The sequence below is a fragment of the Onychostruthus taczanowskii genome, unplaced genomic scaffold (assembly GCF_017590055.1).
Source record: "Onychostruthus taczanowskii isolate IOZ18803 unplaced genomic scaffold, ASM1759005v1 scaffold190, whole genome shotgun sequence".
Classification (NCBI taxonomy): domain Eukaryota; kingdom Metazoa; phylum Chordata; class Aves; order Passeriformes; family Passeridae; genus Onychostruthus; species Onychostruthus taczanowskii.
Genome location: NW_024499129.1, coordinates 373,383 through 401,302, shown reverse-complemented (window position 1 = coordinate 401,302; position 27,920 = coordinate 373,383). Strand labels below are relative to the sequence as shown.

At 42.3% G+C, this 27,920-nt stretch overlaps 2 protein-coding genes across 2 annotated transcripts; one reads left to right on the top strand and one right to left on the bottom strand.

Annotated features, from left to right (window-relative positions):
• The first annotated feature begins 933 nt into the window (after window positions 1–933).
• On the top strand, window positions 934–10,708 carry TRIM14 (tripartite motif containing 14). The gene is made up of 6 exons (XM_041402058.1): window positions 934–1,147; window positions 4,464–4,559; window positions 5,483–5,716; window positions 6,752–6,914; window positions 7,947–8,039; window positions 9,111–10,708. Exons 1-6 carry the CDS (start codon window positions 965–967, stop codon window positions 9,644–9,646), a joined length of 1,305 nt encoding a protein of 434 aa, XP_041257992.1. The 5' UTR covers window positions 934–964; the 3' UTR covers window positions 9,647–10,708.
• Window positions 10,709–10,815: 107 nt separating this feature from the next.
• NANS (N-acetylneuraminate synthase) lies at window positions 10,816–20,173 on the bottom strand. The gene is made up of 6 exons (XM_041402069.1): window positions 19,967–20,173; window positions 18,382–18,597; window positions 15,196–15,295; window positions 14,790–14,944; window positions 13,644–13,910; window positions 10,816–12,562 (listed from the first exon to the last, which is right to left on the bottom strand). Exons 1-6 carry the CDS (start codon window positions 20,096–20,098, stop codon window positions 12,353–12,355), a joined length of 1,080 nt encoding a protein of 359 aa, XP_041258003.1. The 5' UTR covers window positions 20,099–20,173; the 3' UTR covers window positions 10,816–12,352.
• Between the last annotated feature and the right edge of the window lie 7,747 nt (window positions 20,174–27,920).

Sequence of the window (27,920 nt, the reverse complement as noted above, 5' to 3'; positions counted from 1 at the left end):
AAAAGACACTTTCTAAATCATTGGTTATGTTAGCAGTGTCTTTGCAGGCATGAAATTCTACCTGATGCATGAATTTCAGCAAGACTGCCCTTGTTCTTCAGTACTCCACATTCTTACGTACTAATACATATTCTGACTTCCACATATTGCACCAAAATGCTTGGTTTTTAAATATCTTCCTATTTTTTCACATCTTGTGTGTGTATGCACAAGTGTGTGAATACTCTGTATTGCTTTTATTCACAGGAAGAACATATTAAAAAACTAGTATGAATTTGGTTGAATGTAGGTAAGAGTTACGGCCAATGAAAGCAAGCGTGCAAACTCTGTAAGAGCATGAGCATTCTACTTTGATTTCTATAAATGAGACCATTCAGAGCACAAAATTCTAATCGAAAAGCAGAAAGTGACAGAACATACCCTGAAGACAACTTTTCCCCACATTTTTGTATCAGGTAAGTGTTTAGCTCAGCCACGAGACTGAAGCCCACCCCAACACCGACGCCGCTGAAATTCCACAAATTAGTCCGTTTTCCAACCCGGGCCCCGGACGGAGGCGGCTCCCGGGGCACCGGCTCTCCCGCTCCAGGACACAGCTCCTGAAGGCAGGGACGGCCCGACAGCCCCGCTGCGGCGGCCACTGAGCAGGGCAAGAGGCACGGCCACGGCCACAGCACGGCCACGGCCACAGCACGGCTACGGCCACGACCACGGCCACAGCCACAGCACGGCCACAGCCACGGCCCCAGCACGGCCACGGCCACAGCACGGCCACAGCTACGGCCCACGGCCACGGCCACAGCACGGCCATGGCCACGGCTCGCCTGCCCGAAGGGCGGGCCGCACACCCTCCACACGCCGGCCCCGCATCCGCCTGTCCCTGCCCCGCCTGCCCCGTATCCGCCTCTCCCTCGCCTGCCGGCTCCGCACGCTTGTGTTCCCCACGGTCCCGGCCGCCCGCGGCATGGCGCAGGAGGAGCCGCGGGCCACAGCGCCGGGGGCGCGGCTGTGCGCGGCCCACGCCGGGCGGCCGCTGGAGCTGTTCTGCGAGGACTGCGGGTGCTGCGTGTGCGCCCTGTGCCCGGCGCTGGGCGCGCACCGCGGGCACCGCGCCTGCCTCCTGCCGCAGGCCGTCCGCCGCACGCAGGTGAGTGCCGGGAGCCCCGCCGGCCCGCGGCCGCTGTGCCGCGGAGAGGGGGTAAAACCGGGAGCTGAGACAAGAGCTTCCTGATTTCATGCCTTGCCGGTCATCCCCTCGTTTCTGAAACGTGTGCCGCTGGGTTTTCTTTGGCTAGTGTGATGGTGGCATCTTTGAGTGATAGTGCCACAGTACTAAGCCGATCTTCAGCCTTTAGCCTTGCTTTGCTTGCCTAATTAACACCTTGTGGAGTTCAAGGTTTGTAGACTGTGTTAACTAAGAACAAAGTTTCTGTACTTTCTGTACACTTCAAAAAGTGCTTTGTAGACCCCATGCAGACAGGCTCAGCCTGATGCCACTGCACGAGGATGTGGGTCGTGTATGAAAAGGAGAGAGTCATTCAGTCACACCCAAGCGTCCACAAAACAGGTGTATAAATCAAGGGGCAAGGAGGAAGTGACTTTCAGTGTTAGATCACATGCAGCAGCATTTTATCCTCAGACCTTGTATGTGGAATCAGAGGAGTGTGGCTGTCCCAGGAAATTTGTTTTTATTGACAGGCTACAAGAACCTTTGACTGAAACATAGATGCCTCAGGGGAAGGGGAAAGGTGATTTCTGTTTATCCCCTGGCCCCACCATTGTAGCTGGTTAGATCACAATGACTGCCCATGCACAATTCTCTGATAACTCCTCTGGGATGTTGTGGGTTAACCCCAGTAGGCAGCTAAGCACAACACAGCTGCCTGCTTATTCCCCTTCTGTGCCCAATGGGACAGGGGAAGAGAAACACTAAAACCAAGAAAATGCATGGATTGAGAAACTTCAGAAAGTTTCTTCCCACTTCTTGTGTGATATAGGAGTGCTACTAGGACGTTTCCTGCAGAAAACACTAGGAAGAAACAGTTCCTCCAGAACTTCCTGCTTTGAAGTTCACACAGATTGTGAGCCGGTACACAGGTCATGATAAACTCTTGGAGTATTTTATTGCACTTCATGTTACAGAGCATTACAAGGGCAGAGGGCTGTACACTAGGCTGCCACAAACAGCAGCACAAAGGTAAAACTTATTTAAGACGTGTGAGCAAGGCAGAGCACTGCACCTGCCTGCTGGTGTGCTTTCACCCGAAGTGAGTTCCCTCCTGCAGGTGGGAACTCACTATAGTGTTTGCGTTCCCTTCACAACAGGGTGGCAGCAGGTGGGTGTGCACATATTGTGCAGTGGCAGCCTGATCTGAGGCAAAGTAAAATGCACAAATCTGCAAACTATGCTGCATCCCTGCGTGTCTGATGGACAGAGGGAAGCACTGTTGTTGATAAAGACTTGTCTCTGCCAAATCAGGAAGTGAACGGGGTAGAAACTTGAACTCTGTCCCTAGGAGGTATCTGCTGACATCTACTGGCTTAGGGCTGCACAGATTTTAGGCACAAACTTATCAATAATTTTAGCCTAAGAGATGGTATTTTAATTAGTGATTTTGTTTGGTGTGAGCAGTTACTCAGTACAGCCCTTGTGGTGTGATATCAGCGAGGCAGCACTTCTTGCACTGAGAATGTTCCACAGCTCTTTCAGCAAATCCTAGCCGTGAGTGCTAAGAAGACATAAAAACCATTGTGAGAGATCCATCAGCTGCTTCATCCCTGGAGCAGAGATTGTTGAAAATCATCAAAAAGGATTCCCTGTGCTCCTGAACGCAGCACACAGGATCAGCATTCTTTGCACTTGATATGTGTCCTGTGAGCTTGACTGGACCTCTGAGTGTCATCCCAGAAATCCTTGCTTTTACAGTGTTTTCACTTGAATGAGTTAAAGCATCCAGGCAATCCCTAAAGGAAGAGTTTCGGAGTCGATTCCTCAGGGTGAATGACATGGGTTGCTGGCACAGTCTTCAGTTGATAGGAAGCAGCTCTTTTTTGTACCTCTGTAAAGAAAGTAGTGCTTAACCAGAAATGCTTGGGATTCATATAAGTGTTTGCATATGTTCACTGTGTGCATGCACAAAGTGATGTGTATTCCTAGCAAAGAAGGAAGATTGGGTTTTTCTCTGTGGTCTTTGTCAGTCTTTGAGGAAAGGAATGAGGTCTAGGCCGCAAAATAAACTAAGGAAGGCTGGTAGTTGGTAGAATTCCTGAATTTTCTAGTGGTGTAGAACTCTTCTGGTTCTTCAGGGACAAGTCTAGAAAACTGTGGCTGGAATCAGTAGCGTGAGTGTCTTGCTCTATGCCAGAACATTTACCTGCTTGCATGGATGTATCTGTGCCAAGGGCCTTGCATATGCAGAGTCTCTGGCTTTTGCTGGGAGCCCATTTGCTTCTGACCCTGTCATACTTAAATGACTAACTGCATGTGTTTTCTAAGGAGACACGTGAGAAATGCAAACCGTTGCTCATGAAGCAACAATTCATGCTCTGTTTGTCCATGCTGCAGAGTTTAAATGCTGTGCTGCCCTGCGGCTGTTGCAGTGACCTGGTACGTGTACATGCAGGTGTTCTTGACTGGGTCTCAGCTGCAGAAGAGGACACTGATAGCAGCTACAGCTAATGCTATCTTACTTGGTATTTACTGAGGGCCTGAGAGCGTGGGGCAGCATTACCTGTATCCTTCATGTTACTAGTGACAAAAATGCATTAGCAGGCACACCAAGACTGTTCAACCTGCTGGGCAGAGGGCAGCAAATTTCAGAGGGCGGCAGGTGAGAAACTGGAGCAAGATACAAGCAGACATTGATTATGCTGGTCACACCATAATCTGCAAAGTGTCACAGATACTATGACTGATTACCAGCCATCTGACACTATTAGCTGTTGCAGACATTCAGACTACAGCATCACTGTGGCAATAGTGGGGTATCTGATTGGTCATTTGTACACTGGGAAGCATTCTGAGCATTCACTGGATCTTTAGTCTAAATGGAGCCTTCCACTTTTCCTCTAAATAAAAGTACTTAGTTGCCCTTCAGCTGCTAAATGCATTAGCATGTAATTGAAATACAGAGCACCTTAGATTTAAAGACGAATATGTGTTTTTCACGTTGGGTTTCCCTGTGCCTTAAGAAGGTGGTGCTAATTTGCCCAGCTGTCCAAACCTTACCAGTATAACCACCAGGTGAAATGCAGAAATCCTAATGGTTCATCACTATACTGGCCTTAATGAGCTTCATAAAAAGCCATTCATTTAAGAGTTTCATCTTCCAATTCAGAATATTCTGATTCTGAAACAGAGTATTTCAGTACCCCCCTATACAGAAATCAAACTGGATAGTTGTTTCTGGTTTCTACAGATGTTGTTATGAAACAATGTTTTATTTTGTTTCACTGTTGTATAGGAACTCATGGCATTGTGCTTGAAGAATCTAGAAGAGAGAAAAGAGGAAGAAGATGGCAACAGAAGGAGCATAGAGCAGGCTGTAAATGATGTGAAGGTAAAGTATGGTTTCGTTCTCCACTGGATGGTCATTTTCCAGGGAGAGATGTTTTGTTTTCTCTGTAGCTATGCAAAGACCCAGCCACCTATTGGGCGGCTACTCCACTTCTCAGGAGAAGAGTCTATTCCCTGTATTCATCACAATATATTACACTACCAAAGAGAGGGAAGAGGGAGAGTCTCCAAAGACCTGGTCCTCATTCCTTGATCAGCTGAACATCTCTGGAAGACCAAGGGTGAAATTTTTATGCAGAGGAACAGTAGGTAGCCCCAGCTGCCTATGTTATTCTGGCTACATGTATGTATCTTGTATGGTATGCACTGAACTTGTATGATATGCACTGAACTGCATTATTGAATTTTCTGGATTCAGAATTGGGTAAACACAAGAACAGTTCTGTTGATTCTGTCTAAAGAATGGGAATGTATGCTAAGCTGCACCTCATTTACAGATCATGAAATTACTTCTGCTCTAAGGAACATTGCTAGGCAGTTCTGTCACAGAAATGTCAGTAAGAGCTTGAGGGGGCTTTAGAGACTTTGTCTGATGCCACTTTCTTTTGGAGGCTTTCTCTTCCTACCAGTTACTTGTCTCTAGCTTGCTTTAAAAGCAGTCAAAGTCTTGCTACTGAAGGACAAGGCCTGCTTCTTGTTGCAATTGGTACCCTGTTAATTTCAGCTGAAAACAGATTTTTTGACAGAAATAGGCATCTTGGAATCTTCCCTCACTCTTTTCCACCCAGACATCAGCAGGTAGATCTTGTCTGTGCTCTCTTAAGGGGTAGAGACATGTTTCTGAAGAGATGGAGAAAATCAGTAAAATTCAACCAAAACGTAGCACTGAAAGCCCGAAAGAAAAACATCTGAAATGTTTATGGTCTGTTGAGCAGGGGGGGAGACATTCTTCTGCTTTATGCATAGGCACATGCTGACGTGATCAAACGGCAGCTGTCAGAAAAAGTGACTGAGCTTCAGTTACTTCTTCGGGAAGAAGAGAGTCTGGCAAAAATCTTCATTGATGAAAAGACTCAGCAAGCCCTGGGAACACATGATCAGCATTTGAGGTCCTGTCAAGAACAGCTTGAAGCCCTCGAGACCTTCACACATCGAATCAGACAAATACAACAGGACAGTGATCCTATTCATTTGCTGGAGGTGGTATTGTATGGTCTCTTTTTACCTCTTACCCTGACAGTCCTTGGTAAATTTCTCTAGTGATGTCTTCTATAGATCCTTCTGCATGTAAGCAGCATCTTCCTAAGTGTTTTTTAATTTGCTTGGTGTTGGTGTTTTGGTGAACAAATTTGGTTCCTGATTTTTGAGCTGTTAGATCTTCCTGCTATGACATTGATTTCAGGTCTGTATGAAATCCATGTTCATTTTTAGCATAGATGGAAAAGACAGATTTGTGTCTCTTAATCTTGAAGACAAATGTTGTATCAAGTCTTTCCTTGTCCAATGTAATATGAAGATATGAGAAAAGCCAGACCTCAGGAAACCTCAGGAGGGAAATTAAAATTTGTAATTTCCTTAATTGCAAGAAATTCTAATCACTATAAGCTTCCACTTCACTGGAGGGAGCAATGCTATTCTTTTTGCCTACAGATGATGATCTCCACCTTCCGTGGAAAGATTGTGTTGCCATGTGCTTATGCCCTGACACAAGACAAAATATGCAGTTTCTTACAGGATGATGTCTCTGGAGCATTTTTGCATCCTTGCAATGTGTCAGACTGGAGTTTCCATGGCTGTGATATGGCCCTGGCATTCTGCTGTGTGTGCTAGCAACACACCTACACACTGGAGCTGCTCTTTGTGATTTTGTGGAGATTTTCTTGTGGGGAGGTTGGATTTTATTCTTCAGATTGTTTTTAAAACTTAATAGTTTAATTTTGCCATTGATGGGATTTCCCACAAAGGGTCCTGGCCAGGCTAAATTCATTTCCATCCTGGAAGGATCTCTTTAACCGTGGCTGTCGGGTTCTCCATGTCTGAGGTGGCTCCACTGGCAGGAGGAGATAATGGGCAGATTAATGAGCTATAAAGGGCAGGCTGATGTCAGCAAAGTTTGCCTGTTATGGCCCATAGTGTTGGAGCTGTCCTTGCTCTGTGGTGTATGGGACCTGGGACGGAAGAGTACTTCCATGTAATAGTTTATGCTAATTGTAGTGTTTGGCTTTCTGCCCTCAGAAGTACACAGAAATTGAGAAGGAAATTAAGGAATCCAGGCACCCATTAGAAAAGTGGCATCCAATACCGCTCTCGTTTGAACACTTACTTAACCATTATAAACACTTCATCAGAGCTCTTCAGTCCATTCTACAGAAACCATTGGAAGCCCGGCTTAAAGAAGGTACCTGGGAGAGTGCTCTTAATTTTGCTTTCTTCTCCTCTCTTTGTAAAGAAAGTGTACTTTTTAAGTAAGAAAACAACTTTTTACCAAATCATCTGGAGAAACAACAGTGTTTCAGGCATGGGTACTGCTTTCTGACAGCACGGATGTAATGCTGTTATAGCAGCAGTGATTTAGGAACGTAAGAGGTTTCTCTTCCAACTCTGAAATGGTCTTTGGTTTGTCTGCTGGGTTTTTTTTTCCTCCCAGTTCCATCAGGTATTTAATGTAGACCATCACACCTATAGAATGCATCTATTCTCTCAGTTACTTACAGGTGGGTGTAAGTGCTCTGGCCTTGGGGTACCTCTAAAATTTGAAAGCTTTTTTTGTTTGATGTACCTGCTGATCTGCCTCAGTATGAAAAAAAATGGTGATTTTTAGTACTGTAAAGCTGAGCTGACATATTCTATTTAGAAATCCTTTTGTCTTTAAGCTGTTATTCCATCCTTAAACGACTTTTGGAATGATTAAGGCAAGGAGTTTTTCCTTATGGGGCACAGAGCCACTAAGCTAAATAACCATGGGAAAATCCTGCTGCTCTTTGAGTAGTCAGTCAACATTGGCCATCACATTTCACCCAGCTGCCTTTTACTCCCTTATCAGAGAATTGCCACCGAAAAGACAGTAGCAGGTTGCTGGGGCAAATGGTCAGATCTGATCTGAAAGACCACTGCAGGATGTGTGCAGGACTGCTAGAGAGCATTGTGCAGGTGCTCTGCAGCAAGCACCTGCAGCTGTCTTCAGCTGCCTGACTATTTTGATCTGATAAGGGCTACTTTAAAAGGAATCAGGTCTGATTACTTCGTGTTGTGTATTTCTGTGACAACACTAGTCCAGCATCTCCATGCTATTCAAAGAACATAGCGCTGAAAGCACACAGAGTGAGTAGGCCCTCCTCAGAAACAGTAACATAGTTTGTCCATGAAGTTGGAAAATGATTGTTGAAAAACTGGCAGACTCCCTAAGCTGTCCCTTTCCATCTTTGCTTAGACGTTTTCAGTAGCCTCAATCCCACTGCAAAGAAGGAGCCTGGGACAGTGCTGAAAACCAAGACTCCTGTTGATCGATTGCTGTTCTTAAAACGTAAGTATGATTATGCTGGAGTCCTAGAATCTCCTGAGCTGGAATGGACCCACAAAAATTACTAGGGTCCAACTCCTGGGCCTGCACAGAACCATGTATCTGAGAGCGTTGTCCAAGTGCTTCTTGAGCTCTGTCAGGGTTGGTGCTGTGATCACTTCCCTGGGGAGCCTGTTCAGTGCCCAGGTACCCTCTGGGGGACCTTTTCCTAGTATCTAATCTAAACCTTGCTTCACAGAACTTTCAGGCCATTCCCTTGGGTCCTGTCATTGTCACCACAGAGAAAGAGATCACTGCCTGCCCCTTCTCTGCCCTTCACAAGGAAGTTGTAAACTGCAGTGTCTCCCTTTAGTCTCCTCCAGCCTGAACAGACCACAGGCCTGTAACTCTTCTGTGTATGGCTTCTCCTTATCCCATCACCATGAGTGATCCAGATTAGAAATGTGTGGAGACGTCAGTGTTGGTGCACTGCTGTGATTCCCTTCTCACGCCTTTTGCAGTGTCTCTGGAGCGGTAGGCTCCGTGGCTCTCTGAATCCTGACTTTAGCCCAAATGGCAGCTTAGTGCTGGGGCAGAGGTGACCATCACGTTGGTGCCCTAGGTTAGAAAGGTGTGGGGTCAGCAATGTTGGTTCACTGCTTTATGCACTTGGCATACATTTTCCAGCCCCAGTGTCCCTGGAGCTGTAGGCTCTGTGGCTAGCTCCCTCCCATCCCTACCTAACATAGAGTCAGCAATGTTGGGGCCCTGCCTTGCTCAGACTGGTACGCCTTTTCCAGACCCAGTGTCCTTGGACCTGTGGGCTAACTCTAAATGTAAAGCAACCTTGGTGCTGTGGCTGAAGTCCCCATCACAATGGCTGGCCCAGATCACAAAGGTGTGGAGGCAGCAATGTTAGTGCCCTGCTGTGACCCCCCTGGCGTGCCTTCTCCAGCCTGTGTTCCTAGGACTGCAGGCTTTCTGACTGTTCCCAGACACTTCCAACTGTGGGCTCCTCTGCAGGTGTTTTATAACTTGGACTTCTTCCAAGGGTCATGAGAAATGTAGCAAGTATGTTTATGGCTTTTACTGCAGATGCAAGATCACCGACCTGGGAATACGACAGCATTCACCCGAGACTGAAATTGTCAGATGACCGTCTTGAAGTAAGCTGTAGCTGGAGGAAAATACTCTACCCCTGTAGTCCTCAGAGATTTGATAAATTATGGCAAGTGCTAAGCAGAGATGCATTCCTTTCTGGGAGCCATTACTGGGAAGTTGACCTGCTTCGTGCTGGAGCAGGATGGTGGATTGGCGCAGCCTACCCTACCATTGGCAGGAAAGGAGACTCTGAAGCTTGTCGACTGGGCTGGAATAGAGCATCTTGGTGCCTTAAGAAGTTTGATTTTGAATACTGGGCATTTCACAAGGGAGAGAGAATCCCCATCCTGATAGAAGATGATCCTGATTGCATTGGCATTTTTCTAGATTATGAAGCAGGAATCCTTTCATTCTACAATGTTAGCGATGGCATGGCTCATTTGCACACCTTCTGCTGCAAGTTCACAGAACCAGTTTATCCAGCCCTGAGACTCTGGGAAGGGTCCATTAGAACATGCAAACTAATGTAAGAAACAAAGCAAAATAAAGCCTACTATTTCATGCTTTTTCTACTAATGCCACTTCAGCAATTATCTACATGAATTCATATCTATTGTATCAAAGTTGTAATTATGATGCTTTTAGAAGGTAACAAAAATTTAGGAAAACCAACTGTGATTTTTAATGTGTATTTTTTTTCAATGAGGGAATGTCACCTGACTTTTATAAATGATGTTGATAGACCACTCAAAGTGCAGTATGTACTATTGTTGTACTTTTTTCAACTTGTAACAGTAAGTTCAAGAAAACTAACTGTATTTTTTTAATGTGTATGTGTTTTTCAATGGGGAAAGATGATTTGATTTATAAATGGTGTTGCTGTACCACCTGAAGTGCTGTATGTTGTATTTTTCAACTCACAAAATGGAACAAGTCACGTTGAAAGAAACATATTACAGACTGGAACATGGATATTCACTTTTTGAAGTTTTTTTAAATGAACTCCCTCCTCTCATTGGCCTGGAGAGGCTGCAGTTGTGTATGGCAACAGATTTAGTTTGGTTCAAGCTTCAAGATTATATACTACATATTGTTATTATTGACAACGTCAGATTTGGATAATAAATGCACTAAGTGAATTAGCTCATATTTAAGTGTCATCTTGGAAAAATCAAAGTCTGCCACTGACTCTTGGAAAGGTGCCTTCTGAAACTGGGAGCTTCTGTAGCCACATTTAATAGTCACTAGCTGGTCTTGTATGTGACAGAAACTCTGAACTGAACTTATGCGTGGCCCTATTCTTTCTATTGAGTGGAAGAATGAGGAAAAGTTGTGTACAATCTCTAACAGAGGATGAAATGTCTGCAGGGCTAACAGGTGCAATAAAAACACCAGGCCAGAGGTGCATTTGTGGCCTATTTATCTTTGTGTCCAATTTTCAATGTTCACATAAAACTAGGGACACGGCTTGCAAGTTTCCGTATATGGGTATTTCTCTCCCCACCAATACATTAATTAAAGTCCTGGAAATTTCTGGAGCTTTTGCTTACAGCAGTCTCCAGGACCAGCCCAGAGTGAAAAACCACTGCTACTTGAAACTGGTCAGGTAATCTTAGAGTGTTCAAATACTAAAGGCCCTGTATCACCAGTGCTGGCAAAGGCAAGGTCTGACCATAGGCTAAAATGCAGAAACAAGAGCTTGTTTTATAATTTAAATTTACTTCTCAAATTTGAAATGAAAAAAAAAATCTTTTAACAATTGAGTAGTTTTTTAATGTAAGGCAAGCATACTTCATCACTCACAGCTCACATTTGGTCAAGTATATGACTCAACCTCTGCTTCCCCATTTAAAGATATGAATACAGTTTCCTCAGAATTGCACAAGGGTAAACATTTTGAAAGTAAACCGTTTACAGGTACAAAACCACTCACCACCAAATTCAAGATACTTTACCAAGGTAGCACGTTCCAAGTAACCATCACGAGTAAATGATTCCACCACAGAAAAAAAAGGAGATGAATTATTGCAAAGCAGTTCTGTGCTAAGCAAGGTAGTTGAAGAAAGAATGGTTTGCAGCTGCTGCTATACGTCTCCCTTCTGGTCAAAGGGAAAAGGAGCAGGTGATAGGAATGGCATTGCATTTCTCACTTGAAAAGTGAGAAGCTGGGATGCAAGAGCAGACCACACAAATCATATTCTGACCATCATGCTGAAGCATAATGGTGTGATGTAGTCAGGCAGTCAGCCTCTGCCATCTCACACACCAGTGCTGGGAGAAAAATCCCAATGTAGAGGATTTGCTGGTTAGTACAGAAAAAAACCCCAAACTGCTCAAACTTCACCAGCATTTGGCTTCCTACCTGAGAAGCTGTCCCCCAGGTCCAACAAAGGCATCCAAATGCTCTGCAGAATTGACTTAATATTCCAGACTTCACTCAATTTGCAATAGATGCTTTTCAGAATTTCTGAAGCATAAGCTAAATTTATTTCCACTCATTCATCTCAGTTCTACTTTTCTTCCCTGCTCCATCTCTTTGGCTTGCCTTTTAGCCTTCCAGTCCACAAAAGGCTCTCTTGCCCCTTAAATGGGACCTTTCTAAATATCCCTATGCTTCCTTTCCTGGTACTGTCTGTTGAGAACTTAGCTTTCTCAAGAAGCCCATGTTCCCACAGAATACAGATTCCTGCAACCCACTGCTTTATCATGACACTTTTAAGACTTCCATATTAAAAAAAAAAGTCCATCCAGTTTACATTTGTAGTTTTCTCTTTGGTGTAAACTTTCACTTGTCTGTATTCAACTCCAACCAGAGTCCTGCTATCACAGGGGTGAGGCAAATGGCAGAAAAGAGAGGAGTATTAAAAGATACAGGGCTAGAACAATTCAAAGTGTAGACAAAATTCTCATAATTTACTGTATTCTTAACAGAAAAGGGAAGCAAGAAAGCAGCAGACTGTGGTCCTTTATTTGGCAGAACTCCAAATTAATCTAGGTTGAGTGAAATGGAGAAGAAAAGATCATGGCATTTCCTAGGCACAATGCTATACAGTTTCTAATAAAATATTCATAATTTATATCCCCTTGCTTCTGAAATTTCCTGCTAATGAGAACCTGAAAATTCTAACCTCTTTGCACTCTCATAATTACACCCCTTTCTTCTAATCTACCATGCTGCTATTCTCAAACATGTTACATGGTAGGACATACAGAAATATGGAATGGAGTGCTTTACTTTAGCACTTCACTTTTTTTACATGATTTTCCACTACTTGCTCAGTGATGGTTTCATCTTCTTCAATATTTTTTTTAACCTTCTGGCCCACCAGATCAAAGATGCATTCTGGGGGAAATCCCTTTGGCTCTCCCACCTTCACCGTCAGCATGTCAAGTGTCAATATTGCACCTTCAGGAATTGCCACTTTTGCCACTACCGACTTTCCCAGCTACAGGGAGGAGAAAAAAAAAAAACCAATGTTGAAGTTAAATACATTGCTAGCTTAGTATAACATTAAAGGATAAAAAATATTCTGCAGTTATTTTAGAACAGGTTGTGTAGAACTGCCTTCTCCATTACTTATTCCAAAATGAGATTAATTTAGCATGGTTACTCTCACTCTAACTAGGCTGCCAGGAACATGCAGATGTTTTCTGAAACTGGACAGTGGCTCACTGGAATTTTTTAAAATCACAGTGGAGGGAATCTGATTAGGATGACTGGTATTTTAGCTTAGTGTAAAAGCAGCTCATATAAAACCATAGAGATGTTATTCCTATTACTATTGCCAAGTATCTGGCACTGGTGAGGCCACACCTTGAATCCCATGTCCATTTCTGGGCCCCTGACTACAAGAAGGACATTGAAGTGCTGGAATGAATCCAGAGAAGGGCCACGAAGCTGGTGAAAGGTCCGGAGCACAAGTCCTCCGAGAAGTGGCTGAGGAAACTGGGGGTGTTTAGCCTGGAGAAAAGCAAGCTCAGAGGGGACCTTATTACAGTCTACAACTCCATGAAAGGAGGTTGTAGTCAGGTGGGGAGTGGTCTCTTCTCCCTGGCAGCAAGTGACAGAACAAGAGAAAATGGCCTCAAGCTGTGCCAGGGGAGGGTTAGACTAGACATTTGGAAAAATTTTTTTCTCTAAAAGGGTGATCAAGCACTCAAACAGTCTAGAACATGGAAGCAGCTGAGACATGATCCCCAGAGTTATTTAAAATGTGCAGACATGGCACTTAGGAACATACATTAGTGGTTGGACTTGGCAGTGTTAGGCTGCACTAAATGACCTCATGGGTCTTTTCCAACCTAAATTATTCCATGCTGTTACTCAACTTAGTTAAGCACTGGATGATAAACATAAAACTCTATTATAATCAAAACTGCCAACAGTATGCTGTGTAAAATTTTCTAAGTGAAGAGGCAGAAACACTACTGCAATAAGCAATCTGCAAACTATTTTTCTGAATACAGAGTTATTAGCTGTAGGTCTAAATTAGTTCTAGGCTTACGCAAACCAAAATCAAAAGTTACCTTTTCACTGCAAGCCATTTCACAGGGCAAGAGCTGTTTGATTGGAGAACCCATTGCTTTTTCCACAGTACGGATGGCTTTCACTAACTCTGCCAGTTCATTTGGCTCCAGAGATGCTTGGTGGTCACTTCCTTTCCATGTTTTGTCAAGAGTCACGTGGCGTTCCAGTACTTTGGCACCCATAGCAACAGCTGCCACTGAAATGGCTATGCCAGTTTCATGCCCCGAATAGCCAATGGGAATATCAGGAAAAGCTGACTGATATGCCTTGAATCATGATAGAGTTGGTCTGAATTACCAAAATAGCATTTTCAAAAACCAAGCAAATTTAACAGTGATAACTGCAGTGGACAAATACAGTACCATAAAACAAGCAGTTGGTTATGCAGAGAATGCAACCTTTTAAATTCAACAAGTCACACTGCATTACCAATCACCACATTCCAAATTTGACTAGTATTACCAATACTGACAAGAAAAAGGAAGGATGTTCTCTTCTACAACTTACGTTTCTCCTTTTAATTCAGTTCTACTATTCAAGGTCTTCAAAGCCTGTATCAGTGTAAGCAATAGTAATAGTATCATGTTTTTATCCAAGAACCCAGTGGATTGGTTAAACTTAACCTGTATCCAAAACAGATTTGTTCAACATTGTACTTAAAATCTGAAGCAACCTTTTAATCCACACATAGCGAACAGTCACCAAATCCTAAAGGCACTTAAGTGCAGCCATGTGTCACTCTATTAAAAAAAATATACTACGTGTGCATAGATCTAAGATAGTGCTTGAACACTGGCCAGTTTGGGAAAACTTTCTTACATCACTATTTGGCATATCCAAGTAACATTTCAAATGAAGGAAACTATAGTAGGGTTGAACATGGCTCAGGGTTAACCTGATAACCGTGTTGTGTTTTCCTCTGTTGAGCTGTGAATACTCCAGCAATATCCTTTATCATATTCCTCAAAGATGAGTTCTCCTAAAAAAGGAGGATATTTTTACTTCAGTGTGCATTACAGGAATGTGCTACATCTTGTAACTTCTCAGAAGCAAATTGCAGCACAAGACCTGGAAATGTATCTCAGTAAAAGGACAGAGCCCTTCTCTGCTACCCTACCCACAGCATGCCTGGATTACTTGCTCACCGATATAACACGGAGATTGACATCCTCTGGCTGAAGCGGATATGCGCTGGTGCACTGCAGGAAGCAGAAGTTTGGATTTATGGGCTTCACAATCTGATAAACCTGATGCATTGTGTTCATCGACTGCATCCCACTGGAAATCACCATTGGGCGACCTAGCCATTAGAAAATATGCTTAAGTTTTGTCCTAGGTCTACAAGAAAGCTACCCAAGATTAAAATAAATTCTTTTAAGTAAATTAATTCTGTAAAACTAGAAAAGAACTCCTGGTAAAACTTTTTTTTTGAAGTCTGAAATTTAAAGAAATTTCAGATTTTTTCCCAAAAATCAACTGGAGGAAAAATGTAGTAACACAGCTACTGAGAAATTGTGAGGTTCACCAAGATGGCTCAAAGAAAATGCTTACCTTTCTTTGCAGTCTTTTCCAAATATGGAAAATTATTTGTATCTCCTGACCCTACTTTGAAAAATGGAACATCCAGTTCATGTAGAAATTCCACAGCCATCTACAAGGAAAAGAAATCATGTTTTAACACTCCACTTCAGCTGGATCAAGGGATAAAGAACTACTGTGCTTGGACATAAGCAACCCTTTAACACAGCAAACTCCAAGCTTAATTAAACAGGTTGGTATTATACACAGTGCTATACATAAAGAACACTGCTCCTGGAGTAACATTTGCTGTCTTGATAATATTAGTTTTTGATTTCGCTCCAGGTGGAGTATAATTATGATGCCCTTCTTTTATACTTCTATTTTAATACAAAGTTTTGACTGGGATCACTGTCTCAAGTCAGTCTCTGGTCTCACCAGCTTACAGTCTGCTGCTTAGTACAAGAGAGCTGCACCTCAGCTTGAAAATGAACCTGTGTATCACAACATTCTTGCTTTTTTTTTTTTTTCTCTTTCTTTAAACACTACCAGAGAGCGCAACTACCTGCAGATGGAAGTCTGCCTGTTGAAGAAGAACTGTAATACAAGCATGTACAGAGTTTTCCTGCCACACCTGTCTTGCAGGTCAGAAATATTAAGCCACAGCGTGTTTAAAACTACAGACAGCAGAATAGATTCATCATACTGAAAACTTGTATGGGCATATTAAATAAGCACCAGGAAAAAAACCCAAAAGTGCCCAAAAAGGGAAATCTAAAATTAGTTTGCTTTTAGGAGAGATACTAGACAATAAAATATACCAAAGTAAAGACTATAAAACTGGTTATTTAAATGCTAATTATACTCTGCCTTTGTCTAAAAATATGAGTGCTATATTGAAGACAAATCAAGAATTATTAGAGGCTTCCTAAAAACAGGTATTACATAAATAAGTGACCTTTTAAAAAATAGTACTTTAATGGAAGAAAATTTAAATTCCAAATCTATCACAGGCAAAAGGTGTTTAAATCCTCCATTCACCTCCGGGGAAAATAATGAAAAAAATTAAATCTTTGCCCCCTGTCAATCACCCACAAACATTTTAATTTCTTCAGCTCTTTCCTTGTTTCCTTAATGCTAGAGAAAGAATGCTAATGTCCACGAAGATAATCACATCTTACTCAGTCTAATTTTTTAACCATCACTATGATGGCGATTAAATTTCTTGTACCCGTTATGTGTAACATATCTCTATTCACTATTTAATATAGTTTATTCAGATGTATTGTGCATAAAGACAATATTAAAAAGGCACAGATCTTATCTCAGGAGATGGCAAAAAATTAAATATGACAGGTAGACCTTGCATCTAAGGCCACTCTTCATTAGGTAAATTTCTCTTAAAAATTAGCAGCTCTTCCTTAAGAGATTCAAGAACCAGGAAGTAATTTCAAATAACAGGAATGACATTAAAGGGAGTGGTTCAATGAGATCCTGCTTTGTCTCCAGTACACACTGGAACAGAACAGATAAAGAAGTTATTCATAGACTTTTTTATTTATTTCACACATCACTTAAATAATTTCCTCATATACTTAAACACACAATTTAACCTCTTTGACATAACTGGACTTCCAGAGATTATGTTAAATTTACAGAAGTTAATGTATAAAAACTTTCAGAAGTTACTGTATTCTTAAAAAGTTTTTATGTCAATTTATGCAATATTTTAAGTTCCAAACCCCTGTACTGCAGAAAAGCCACCAGAAATATAAGGAGTTGTGTAATGTAATTACACGAGGAACAAACATGTATCACTTCTGTTAATTAGCTGATAAAGCCACATATAAAGGAGCACAGCAAAGAAAAAGAGGGATCCCAGCAGGAGAAAGTGATCTTAGCTGCTGCCTATAAAAGGTGTTCTGTGTTGCACTACAGCCTTTAGAAACCAGAGGTTTTGACATCAAAGAAGGAATGTGGGGGGTTTTTTTCTCCCCAAAGGCACACGGATCTTTTAAGATCCCAGATATAGAAGTCCAAGACTCTGGGTTCATTTACTCCTTTCTTAAAGGAGTGCATGTTGTTCAGCAGGTCTTCTAGATGTGAAGATAGCAGTAAAAGAAACATCACCACACTCTCTTTTCACAGATCTATTTCTGAATCCATGGCACTGAGTTATTGCCATATACACAGAAATATCTGTCAATCGTCAGATGAAGAGGGAAAACAAATGATAAAAAATAACACTGATATAGCAGGAATTGTCTCTGATTGCAAGAGTGAGACACTGAATAGATAGCCTGAAAACATTAAGTAAATCACATCCTTGTCCTATCCTGGATATGTCTACTTCCAGAAAGCCAGGGACATTGCTCTGCTGGCCATATGCAAGAGTGGCTATCTTACTTCTGGTAGGGTCTCTTTCCATTTGGGTCTATTTTCCAGGCCACAAAGAAAAATGAATCTGTAGTCTCTCATCTATACTGAAGTTCAAGTGTTACTTGACCTTTACAGCTTACACATATCAACTGTATGTTGCATTTGTTAATACTGCCACTCCATTATTCTGAGGCAAGTGGCATGCCACAGCTACAAGTATACACGTCTTAAGAGGGAACAGCAGCAGGAGTTTCGTGGAGTTGTGAAGCTGATGACTGACTGTTCAACAGCCCACTGGCAAAAATCAGTAAATGATTCAGCAATAACAGGACATGGTGCTGAGCCCCTTCATGAGATTAGTAACAGAAATAGGGGCATAAACACTTCTGATGCTTAGAAACACTACAGGTGTCTAGTAAACAACAAGGAAGGAGGAACAAAAGAGGGAAATAATAGGGATTAGATCAAGAAAGGAATCTGGTTTAAAAACAGAAGGAAGTTTGATATGCTTGAAACCAACATACCAGACAACACCGGAGAGCAGTCTGATTGCAATCTTGATCTAGACTCTCAGAGTCTCAATTGTTTATGAAGGTCAAAATGAAGCCTTGTCCCTAGTATTACTTACTGTGTGTAAGTATCTCAACACATGTGGCATGTCCTCCAAAACATTCAGCCAACCATTGTAGAGACCCAGGTGAACTGGCAAATTACTCTAGGTCTCTCAGTTAGAAATTGATTGTCCGTATATTCTTTTTCTGTAAGAACTATCACACCAAAGTAATACCCAACAGACACAAGAACCAGACTCCCCTTGTCATTCCAGTATGGCTTACATACCTCATCCATGCCAGAAGCTGTGAAGAAAATGCCAATCTCCTCTGCATACTCCTTTAGCTCTCTATATTGGTCATGACTGAACTCCAAGTGGCGCTTGTGCTCCCCATAAGTCTTTCCCCAGGAGTGTTTAGAGGTGTAGGGCCTTTCTAAGGCTTTCTTGTTGAATTTGTACTCCAGTTCACTCTTCTGGAACTTAGCACAGTCTGCTCCACAGTCCTGCAAAACAAGCTGGTGCACACTGAGTGGAAATGCAAGTGAACCTGCACTGGCCTAACTCTGAATGCAAGGAGTGAGTAACTGATGGGCTCATCTGTTGTGCAGTTTTCACATTATCATCACAGCAATCACAGAAGGGGTAATGAACACAGAGTGACGGTGGACCTACACATGCATGAACCCTTTTATTTCAAAGTCCCTTTTATTTCTAAGCACACTTAGCAGAGCAGCAATTCAGAGAAATCATATTAAACATACAAACTACTTAGCTATGAATGTTGCTTATTCGAAGAGTTGACTTCTGTGGTGTTTCTCCCAGATTAGCTGTCCCTGATAATGTTACATTAAAACAGGACACAGGATTCTGTAGAACAAGGAGTATGAATCTAAAATTCATAGAATCATCAAGGCTGGAAGAAACTTTTAAGACCATCCAGTCCAACCATCCACCCAGCATCACCACAGTTATCCCTAGATCACATCACTAGCACCAGACGCTCTGGAACACCTCCGGGAATAATAATTCATTTGATAAAATAATTCATTTGAAGTCACACAGTGAAGACAAATTCTCATTAGAGCAGTCTCCACTTTCACCCCAGTCACATAACTGAATACACCATTCCCTGAGCTGTGATGTGGTGTGGTTTTCTACCTAATACATATAACATCAAATCTGAAAGCAGTTTGGCTGTCTTACTGTTTTACACGAGTTTTACTGCAATAAAGCGCTGATGTCAACCAAGTCAAACTGGAGGTTCATTAGTGATGGTTCAGCAGTTGCCTGATACTTCCTAAATTCCCTGTAAGCTCATGCCCCAGCTGCGGGGCTGCAGCCATGACACGAGATCACAGAATGAATTAGTTAGAAAAGACCTCTGAGATCATCGAGTCCTCGAGGTGACCGAACACCACCTTGTCAAACAGACCACAGCACCAAGTGCCACGTCCAGTCTTTCCTCAAACACCTCCACGGACAGCGACTCCACCACCTCCCCGGGCAGCCCATTCCGATATCTGTTCGGCCTTTCTGTGAAGAAGTTCTTCCTGATGTCCAGCCTTAACCTCTGTGGCACAGCTTGAGGCCACGTCAAGCTCATCCTGTCACTGGCTGCCTGGCAGAAGAGGCCGACCCCCACCTGGCCACAAGCTCCTCTCAGGAAGTTGTAGAAAGAGGTGATGTCACCCCTGAGCCTCCTTTTCTCCAGGCTGAACAACCACAGCTCCCTCGGCCGCTCCTCACTGGACAAGCACTCCAGACCCTTCATCAAAGTCAAATGCAAGGGTCTCCCTGCAGGCAATCTGTGTTTGGAATAAACCCAGGCCGCGCCCCGGCGCTCTCGCTCACCCGCCTCCCCCCGGCGCGCACCTTGACCATGCGGATCATGCGCTTGGCGATGTCCAGGTCGCCCTGATGGTTCTGCCCGATCTCGGCGATGATGAAGCAGGGCTGGTCGCCGCCGACGCGCCGCCCGGGGCACAGTTCGAACTCGCGAGCCATGGCGAGATGGCGCCAGCCCCACGGCCCGCCCGCGACTGCGCCGCCGCTCCCGGCCCCGCCGCGCCTCTTCCCAGCCGCACCAATCGGCGCCGCCATTCCCGGTCCGGCCGCGCCTTCTCCAAGCCGCGCCTTCTCCAAGCCGCACCAATCGGCGCCGCCATTCCCGGTCCGGCCGCGCCTTCTCCCAGGCGCGCCAATCGGCGCCGCCGGCGGGCGCGGACTCCCTCTCCCAGGGCCACCTCCCGGCCGGCAGGGGACGCCGCGGCACCGCGCCCTCAGCGCTTCCCGGCCGGCGCCCGCCGCGGAGCGGTGCCCGCAGGGACAGGGGCAGCGGCGTGCGGCAGCGGCTCCCGGGAAACACACCAGCTGGGTGCACCACCCAAGCGACCCTTAAAATCTAACAGGGATGGTGACTCCATCCCTCCCGGGAAACCCATTCCAGTGCCTGACCACCCTGACAGTGACTTTTTTTTTTTTTTTTTTTTCTTTCTAATACCTAATCTGAATCTCCCCTGTCTCACCGTAAGGCCATTTCCTCTTGTCCTCTCACTGCGGGCCCGGCAGGAGACACCGACCTCCACCTCACTACGCCCTCCTTTCAGGAGTTGTAGAGACTTGGTTCAGAGAGAATTTCCATGATATATGGAAATAAATAGTAAAACGTGAAGCAATGGCCAAGGCACTTCTGAGGTTATTTTACTCCAAAATCCTTCTCTGACTGACATGCAGATATGCTTGTGACATTCTGGGCCTGTCTGTGAGGTTTTTAATGGAACTGAAAATCAATAATTTCAATTGTTATGATTTTATGGTACAAGTCTGGTGGTTTTTAGTTTGTTTTATCTGGTTTGTTTTGGTGAGGGATATGAAGCAGAGTTGAGTCTCATTGACACACAATGTTAGTACCACAGTTAGAGTACAGTAATTCTTTTTGCCGGTATCGACCTCCAAGGAGAACTGCATCCTTCTGACAAACTGCAGTGACTGATTAAACACAAACCAGCGGACTCTAAGCTGTGCAGTACTACATGAGAGATTGCCTAAGAAATCACCTCAATTTAAAATCAGAAATGGCCTTGATGAGTGATACACTGCAATATGCCAGTGGCTCTTGAAAAGGATGTTGTCTTTTACAGAGGATTGAATTTTGTAAATTTTGGTGAGAACACCATATAAATACAAATTTTTCCTCTTTGCGTGACCAAGCATTGCAGACCATATAATATATGTGTATCTGTATAAAACCAGCTAGTTCTCTAGAAACAGGTCAATTGCCTGAGGCTGTCTGATAGACGAGGAAGTTTCCTGACAACAGAACTCACACTAACCATTTCTACTGGTCAATTACATTGACTACAGTCACAGGTGGATACAAATGCAGAGAATACAGTCACAGGTGGATACAAATGCAGGCTTTTTTAGGGGTGCTGAATGACTGTTACAGAAAGAGATCTGAGTAAAATACAGTCCCTATAAAAAAGGTTGCATTTATGCAATGGTTAATACATACTTTATGTTTTTATGAAAATTTTCCAGAGAAAAAAATAGAAGGTTAAAACTATTCTGCAGATATTACTGATGTACCCCATATGGGCTAAAGCAGTATAATTTCAGGAATTACACAGAGTTGAAAGCCATACTGTAGTCTGTTGAACTTTAGGGTACTAAAAATTAACGGTTTATGAAAACACCTGATACTCAGTATTGGCTATGCAAAACAACTTGTGAATGTAACCTTAATACTGCATGCATTCAAACACTGAGAATAATTATAATGATGTTTACCCCAAAAGTTTGCTGATTGAAAAAGCAGCTCCTTAAGTGTTTCTTAATTGTAGTACCTGAAGCAGGCTTCTAATGTGCTACGTTTCACTGAAATTTAGTTTACACTGTAATATACCACCTACAATGAGACATTTCTCCAACTAAACTACATGGCTTGAGGTCAAAAGCCCAGTTCGTTCTTGTAGCTCCTTAGGTGCTCTAGGTTCTTCCTGCATAAACATTTACCACCAGTTCCACAGAACAACACACCCTTGTTTCCTGGGGCAAGTTCCTCATTCAGTCATCAGGTGAAGAAGCAGGGAAAAAATACCTCCAGAACACAAGTAATTAACTTCCGGAATAATTTTGCAATGACATAATAACATTTTGCATATTATAGCCAAAAAATGACAGAAGATTGAGCCCCTGTGCTTTTAATTATTTCAGTATTAAAGCAGTAGAATGGAAGGTAAGATGACACACAGTGAGATATATATATATACATACATAAATATTTCTAATGTAAAGCACTAAAGTAAGAAACAAATCATAATAGTACAGAAACTGTATACTATTCCAACCTAGGCAGTTCTGCACTCCCTTACACTTCATAATAAAGGTCTGGCCACAATAATTCCAACGTTGTATTCTGTGAAACTCTGTTCCTGTGTGATGTCTAACACCCTGATTCTGCTGCAGGTTTGTCTTTTATTGCAGTGGGAGAGCCAACTCACACTGAGGTTTTGATGGATATATTTACAGACAATAATGAGAAGCATACAGAGAATACAATGGAATACTTCCAGCTGGAAGGGGCCTACTATGATTGTTTAGTGCAATTGCTTGACCATATCACTGACTGCTTGTCAGTGTGATGGTTGTCACACTGATAGTTATCACACTAGGCAAACTGAATATACATGCAGTATGCTTAATTCAGGAATTACAGAACTTGACACAACAAGTGCATGTAGTTTATGTACTCAGACACAGACTTCTGTACAGACATAAAACTTGACTGGCATGGTAAAAGATATTTGAAGAGCCTTGGTCCTTGAAACAGATTATGTGCTTGCAGCTTTGATATAGTTTTTAGGAAGAAAATTCCATGATAATACAGTGATGACAACCATTTGCCAGCAGCAATTCCTTTCAAATATCAAGATCCAGTACATTTCAAAAAACTTGACTTTGTCAGTGAATTTTAATTCTCTGGTCTCATTTCCTTGGATGGTATACTCTGCAATTCTGGGCCACATAATCTATTTGTTTTATTCATAAGCAATGCATAAACTACATGCACTTGTTGTTTGATTGCTTCCTCATCCTCCTTGTTATCTTGTCTAAAGAAGTGTTCTCAGCATTTAAGATTATAATTGTCAAGAACCAGATTGCCAGTGAGATGTTTATAGCCTCATGGCCTCTGTTTTTAGCCTGTGCACGTATTTTCAAGGTCTCTGGTATTATCCCACACTTAAAATCTACATCATAACAAAAGACACCTGGTACTCAACTTCAGTTTGCACTGAGTAAATTCACTCAAACTAATAACAAAACTAACAGCCCACCAGTTCTTGTGGCCTTGCAATGCTAGCATTAGTTGTCTTACTAGCAATGACAGTATAATTTTTTTATTGGGCTATCCAGGCCATAGGTGACAGGCAGTACAACTCCTTATGGTGACAGCAAGAATTCGATTTCTGCAGATTGTCTTTATTTCAGCCTGACATTTGAATTTAGTTTCCACACAAGTTCTGACAAGCTGAAAAGACCAGCATGTTTCCCTTTTGTTCTGACCAACTTTCTTATGCAACTTTGAGAACAAGCCTGTGTACTGGAAATGCATCCAGATGTGCTAATAGTTTAGTAAATTACAGTAATGGATTGACTTGTCCTTTCACCAGACCTTGTGGAGTTTAAGTAACTTTAAACAACTTTCACAGGAAGAAGTGGGAGATTGCATACAATATTTGAGAGGGGTGACTGGGATGATGTGAAGGAGACAACTCTTACTGACAAACAGTCATTAAGGGTTGCAGAGGCAGGAAGGGATTCAGAAGGGAAAAGATATAAGGAAACTAAGGAAGAATGACAGAATAAAGTGATGCTGGCTGATACTGGGCCAGTGGATTGCTGAGAATGCTGTGAAGCCCAAAAATCTGAGGAGCATAAGAAGCTGGACTGAAAGTTGGGAGCTGGACTGAAAGTTGGGAACTTGAAGGATACTGGTTTAATGAGAAATGCTGCTGGAAATAGCAGCTGAGGGGACTGAGTCATGAAAATCAGAGCCTTTCTCTAGTGCTATGAGTAATATGAGACAAATGGGGCTATAAATAAGGGGTCTGCATGAGAAGAAGGCAGATGATATTAAACATCATCTTTTTTCCCCTAAAATATCACTAGCAAAGGACCATAATCCATTAGGACATATTCAAAATTGGTAAAGATTTAGAATTTAGCTAGACACCTACCTAGAGTATATTTTCTCCCTCCTTTTGCACAACTGTCTTCTCTCTTTCAGTTATTTCCTGAGCTGAAGGGACAGAGATCTGTATGTTCCAACCCTGTGTGTATTACTGGGGTGCACTGGCTTGCAGTTTTTGACTTGACAAGACACATGATCAGGGCTATGACACAAGCACATGTTTAGGGCTATACAACCCTCAAATGATAGAGGCTGCTAGTTGTGAGATTTTTCAGTCATCTTTTTTGCCTCTTTCAGCATATTTAAACATTGAACTGAACAGTCAGTAAAATAGCTCACTCACCAGACTGTACCAGACGTACTGGAGGTGATTGTCCTAGTCTATATATCTTGTGTTTTATGAGACAGCAGGGAAACAGTGACCAAAGCTTTAGGGAAGAGAAAGCTGGTCCCTAAATCAGCCAGTTCTGATGTGTTGTTTTTTTTTCTATCAAATTGGTGGATGATACTGGGTTAATCACTAAAATAAGCTTTTCATATCTAATTGTCAATCTGAATTCTTACAGCTGGCTTATTTAAGGCATTATTGTTTAGTTTACAGATCTGTTGAATTCTTACAGCTACAAATCAGTATGAGAAATGTGCTGAACTAACACACCTGTATAAAATACCTGATCTTTGGCATCTCTGAATTGACATTTGGAAGAAGTAGACACCATCCAGTCTAATCTGGTTGTACTTCAGTTCTACTCTGCAGGAGCAGAGGAGGGAGGAGAGTACACTCTGTACATTGAGGGCAGAGAGGGAGAGGACTAATACTCTCACTTTTCTGGGAGGTATGTAAATGTAAATTATTACTTTAAGAAGCCTCCATGCAATTGTAAAAGGCGTAAGGACAGAAATAATACATCTGTTGTCAGAGGCACAGTTGAAAAGTGTGTGATGCAGAAACCCGTGACACACAAAACAGTGAGAATAAACAGAATGTTTGTTTGTCAGCTTAGCTTGGGACTGTCAGTCCTGCCTCAGTGGTGCTGTAGGAGTGCCAGTCTACATCTCAGCCTCCTGGCCTGCCTGGATGACATCGCTCATCACTGACCTGCTCATCACTACAATCTGTGGGCTGAGGTCATAGCCAAACCCATTCTCAGCTGGTTTGTACATGCCAGTCACAAGTTCCCACTGTAAGAGGCACATCTTGCAACTGAATCCAGTTGCTTTCCTCCAGCAGATCAGAGCCCAGGTATGCTGTTGCAAAGAGATACATCTCTAGCACTTCCAAGTATTAGAAAGAAAACTGAGCTGTGACTGGAAAAATAAGCATTCACTTAGATGCTACTGCCTTGATTACCCAGGGGAAAAAAGTCAAGTTAATGTATTTTGTGATAAGGCAGCTGAATGGGTGCTTTCTATGTGTTCAGAATGTAGATTACTTTGACACTTAAACAGGGAAAAGTGGTGCAATACCTCACCTTCTGTATGGAATTCAGTCTTAAGCCTGTTGCTGTGTTAGGAGGGAAATTAGAAGATTTTGGCAGATCCAGGAGCTTCAAAAGAGCTTCAAAAGCTCTTGACTAACCAGTTTTCCATATAGTCAAACTACCTTTCAAAGTTCTTCTAAAAATTTATGAAAAAGGTAAAAAAACCCCTCTGTCAATAAAGAATGGCTTTTCCCTTCTACCAGAGCCTTCTTAATTTCCTTACCTTGCAACAGTTTGCAGTAAATTGTGATTTCTACTCAATATGTGCTTCAACAATCCCTATATGGTGTCTGTCATTAATTTAAGGTTCAATTAAACCATTAAAAACAAACAAGCAAACTAATGAACAAAACCAAAAAAACCCCACACTTTGAAAAGCAGTTTACAGAAGAAATATAATTGAAGAGTTACTTTTATTTATACTTCTTTGCTGGAGTCTTTTTTATGCAGTCAGGTTCTTCTCAACTTTTTGTGACCTGTGTTGGGTTTGGGCAAGTTAAAATACTAATTCTGCACCTCATGGAATACTTTTGTGTCTGTAAATCAAACACAGAAAAGGCCACTGCTTCATTGTTTCTAAGGAAGCTGACAGGACTGTAATACATGAAAGAAGTGGTAGATTATTTGCTAATATTTCAACTAGTTTTACTACCTTAGGAACTGCAGAAGTTCCACATTCAGAAGTGACGCTAAAATACTAAGACAATGTATTGTGAAGTAGCCTTGGGAATCCAAACTGTAGAACAAAAATGTAATACAGATTGTCCAGAAAACTTGACTGGAAACTAATTTACTGAATACATTTTCAAGTATACTACGGAAGTAAAATTTTTCACTGAATACTTCTGATGGTGGGGGAATTTACAATTCCTGCTGTAAATTAAATAGGTCTCTTTAGTTATGTCAGAGAGAATTAGGGTGAGATTATAGGACAGAAAGATGCTTATTGCCTACATAGTTGCAATCAGTTTGGTCAGACAGGCTAGGAAGCTATCATCTGTGGAAAATAAATTTTTCTCTCAGGACAGTTCTGTCAGGTAGGCTGACAAGTCTTCCTGTGGATGTAAGAACTTCACATGTAGCACATTCTACAACAACAAGAAACTGCGAAGTCAAACCAACATGTCATTGCTTTGTGGAATCAGAGATTCTATTTAATCTTTCACTAGTGAGGAATTCAAAATGTTTTTCTGTGAACTTGTTCTTTAAGAGATTGATGGTAATTACCCTTATTCAGGCTTAAGGAATTCTCCTAACTTGCATTTCAAAGATGATTGAGTGGCCTCACAATGACATCAATCATCTACTTTGTTGGCATGGATGCCAGACAAGAGTAGATTAAGCAAATTTAATAAGGTAGGAATTTGAGGCTTCTTCTTGCAGGCTTCAGTAGTTCTGCAGTTCTACATAGTAACTAGGGTTGTTTTTTGTTGTTGTTGTTGTTGTTGTTGTTGTTGTTGTTGTTGTTGTTGTTGTTGTTTGGTTTTTTTGTGGTTTTTTTTTTTGTTGTTGTTGTTTATTTGTTTTTGGCAATAAGCCTTTACCCTGAAAAGGAGAATCAATTACTTGGCTTGAAAATGTGTTCCAGAATTACCTGCAAATAGGTACTTTTTTCTTCTGCCCCTACATAGGGCTTTTTCTTCCTGACAATTAATGAGTTTTGTACCAAGAATGAAAAGGAACCCTTCAAGCACATTCTTCCTTATTTCATACACCTCTCAGAACACCACAAAAATGTTGACTTCACCATCGTTATGGAAATGCAACATGCTATAAAAGTTTTTCCTGTGCACTTCTTCTGGCTCCTTTTAGCAAAGCTGATGCTCTTAAGAAAACAAATGGCAAGGCATTAAAAACCTAGTTCTAGTTTTTCTTTTGTTTCTGAGGAAGTAATGATCCATGGGGAGCCACATACTACTGTTTCAACTATCAGAAAGACACCTATCTCTACACTGGATTTGTATGCACCTAAATCAAACTCTACACCTTGGATTATGAGTACATTTGGAGCACCTTATTAGGTCTGTTGAAATAAAACTACCCTAACTTTCAAAAATCTCAAGACTCTGTACCAGACAAATAGGCTGAGCCAGAAAAATTGTCTGGAGCAAAGAAACTTTCCCTGGGTGGAGAAGGACCAGTTTAAGGAGCA

Bases quoted from the DNA above. Each gene is read 5' to 3' on its own strand.
- TRIM14 (XM_041402058.1), top strand. From the start codon at position 965: ATGGCGCAGGAGGAGCCGCGGGCCACAGCGCCGGGGGCGCGGCTGTGC. The intron at 1,148-4,463 runs GTGAGTGCCGGG...ACTGTTGTATAG, and splicing joins AGGCCGTCCGCCGCACGCAG to GAACTCATGGCATTGTGCTT. The intron at 8,040-9,110 runs GTAAGTATGATT...CTTTTACTGCAG, and splicing joins TCGATTGCTGTTCTTAAAAC to ATGCAAGATCACCGACCTGG.
- NANS (XM_041402069.1), bottom strand. From the start codon at position 20,098: ATGGCTCGCGAGTTCGAACTGTGCCCCGGGCGGCGCGTCGGCGGCGAC. The intron at 18,598-19,966 runs GTGCGCGCCGGG...CTTGTTTTGCAG, and splicing joins GCATGATCCGCATGGTCAAG to GACTGTGGAGCAGACTGTGC. The intron at 14,945-15,195 runs GTAAGCATTTTC...TCTAATGGCTAG, and splicing joins GGAAAAGACTGCAAAGAAAG to GTCGCCCAATGGTGATTTCC.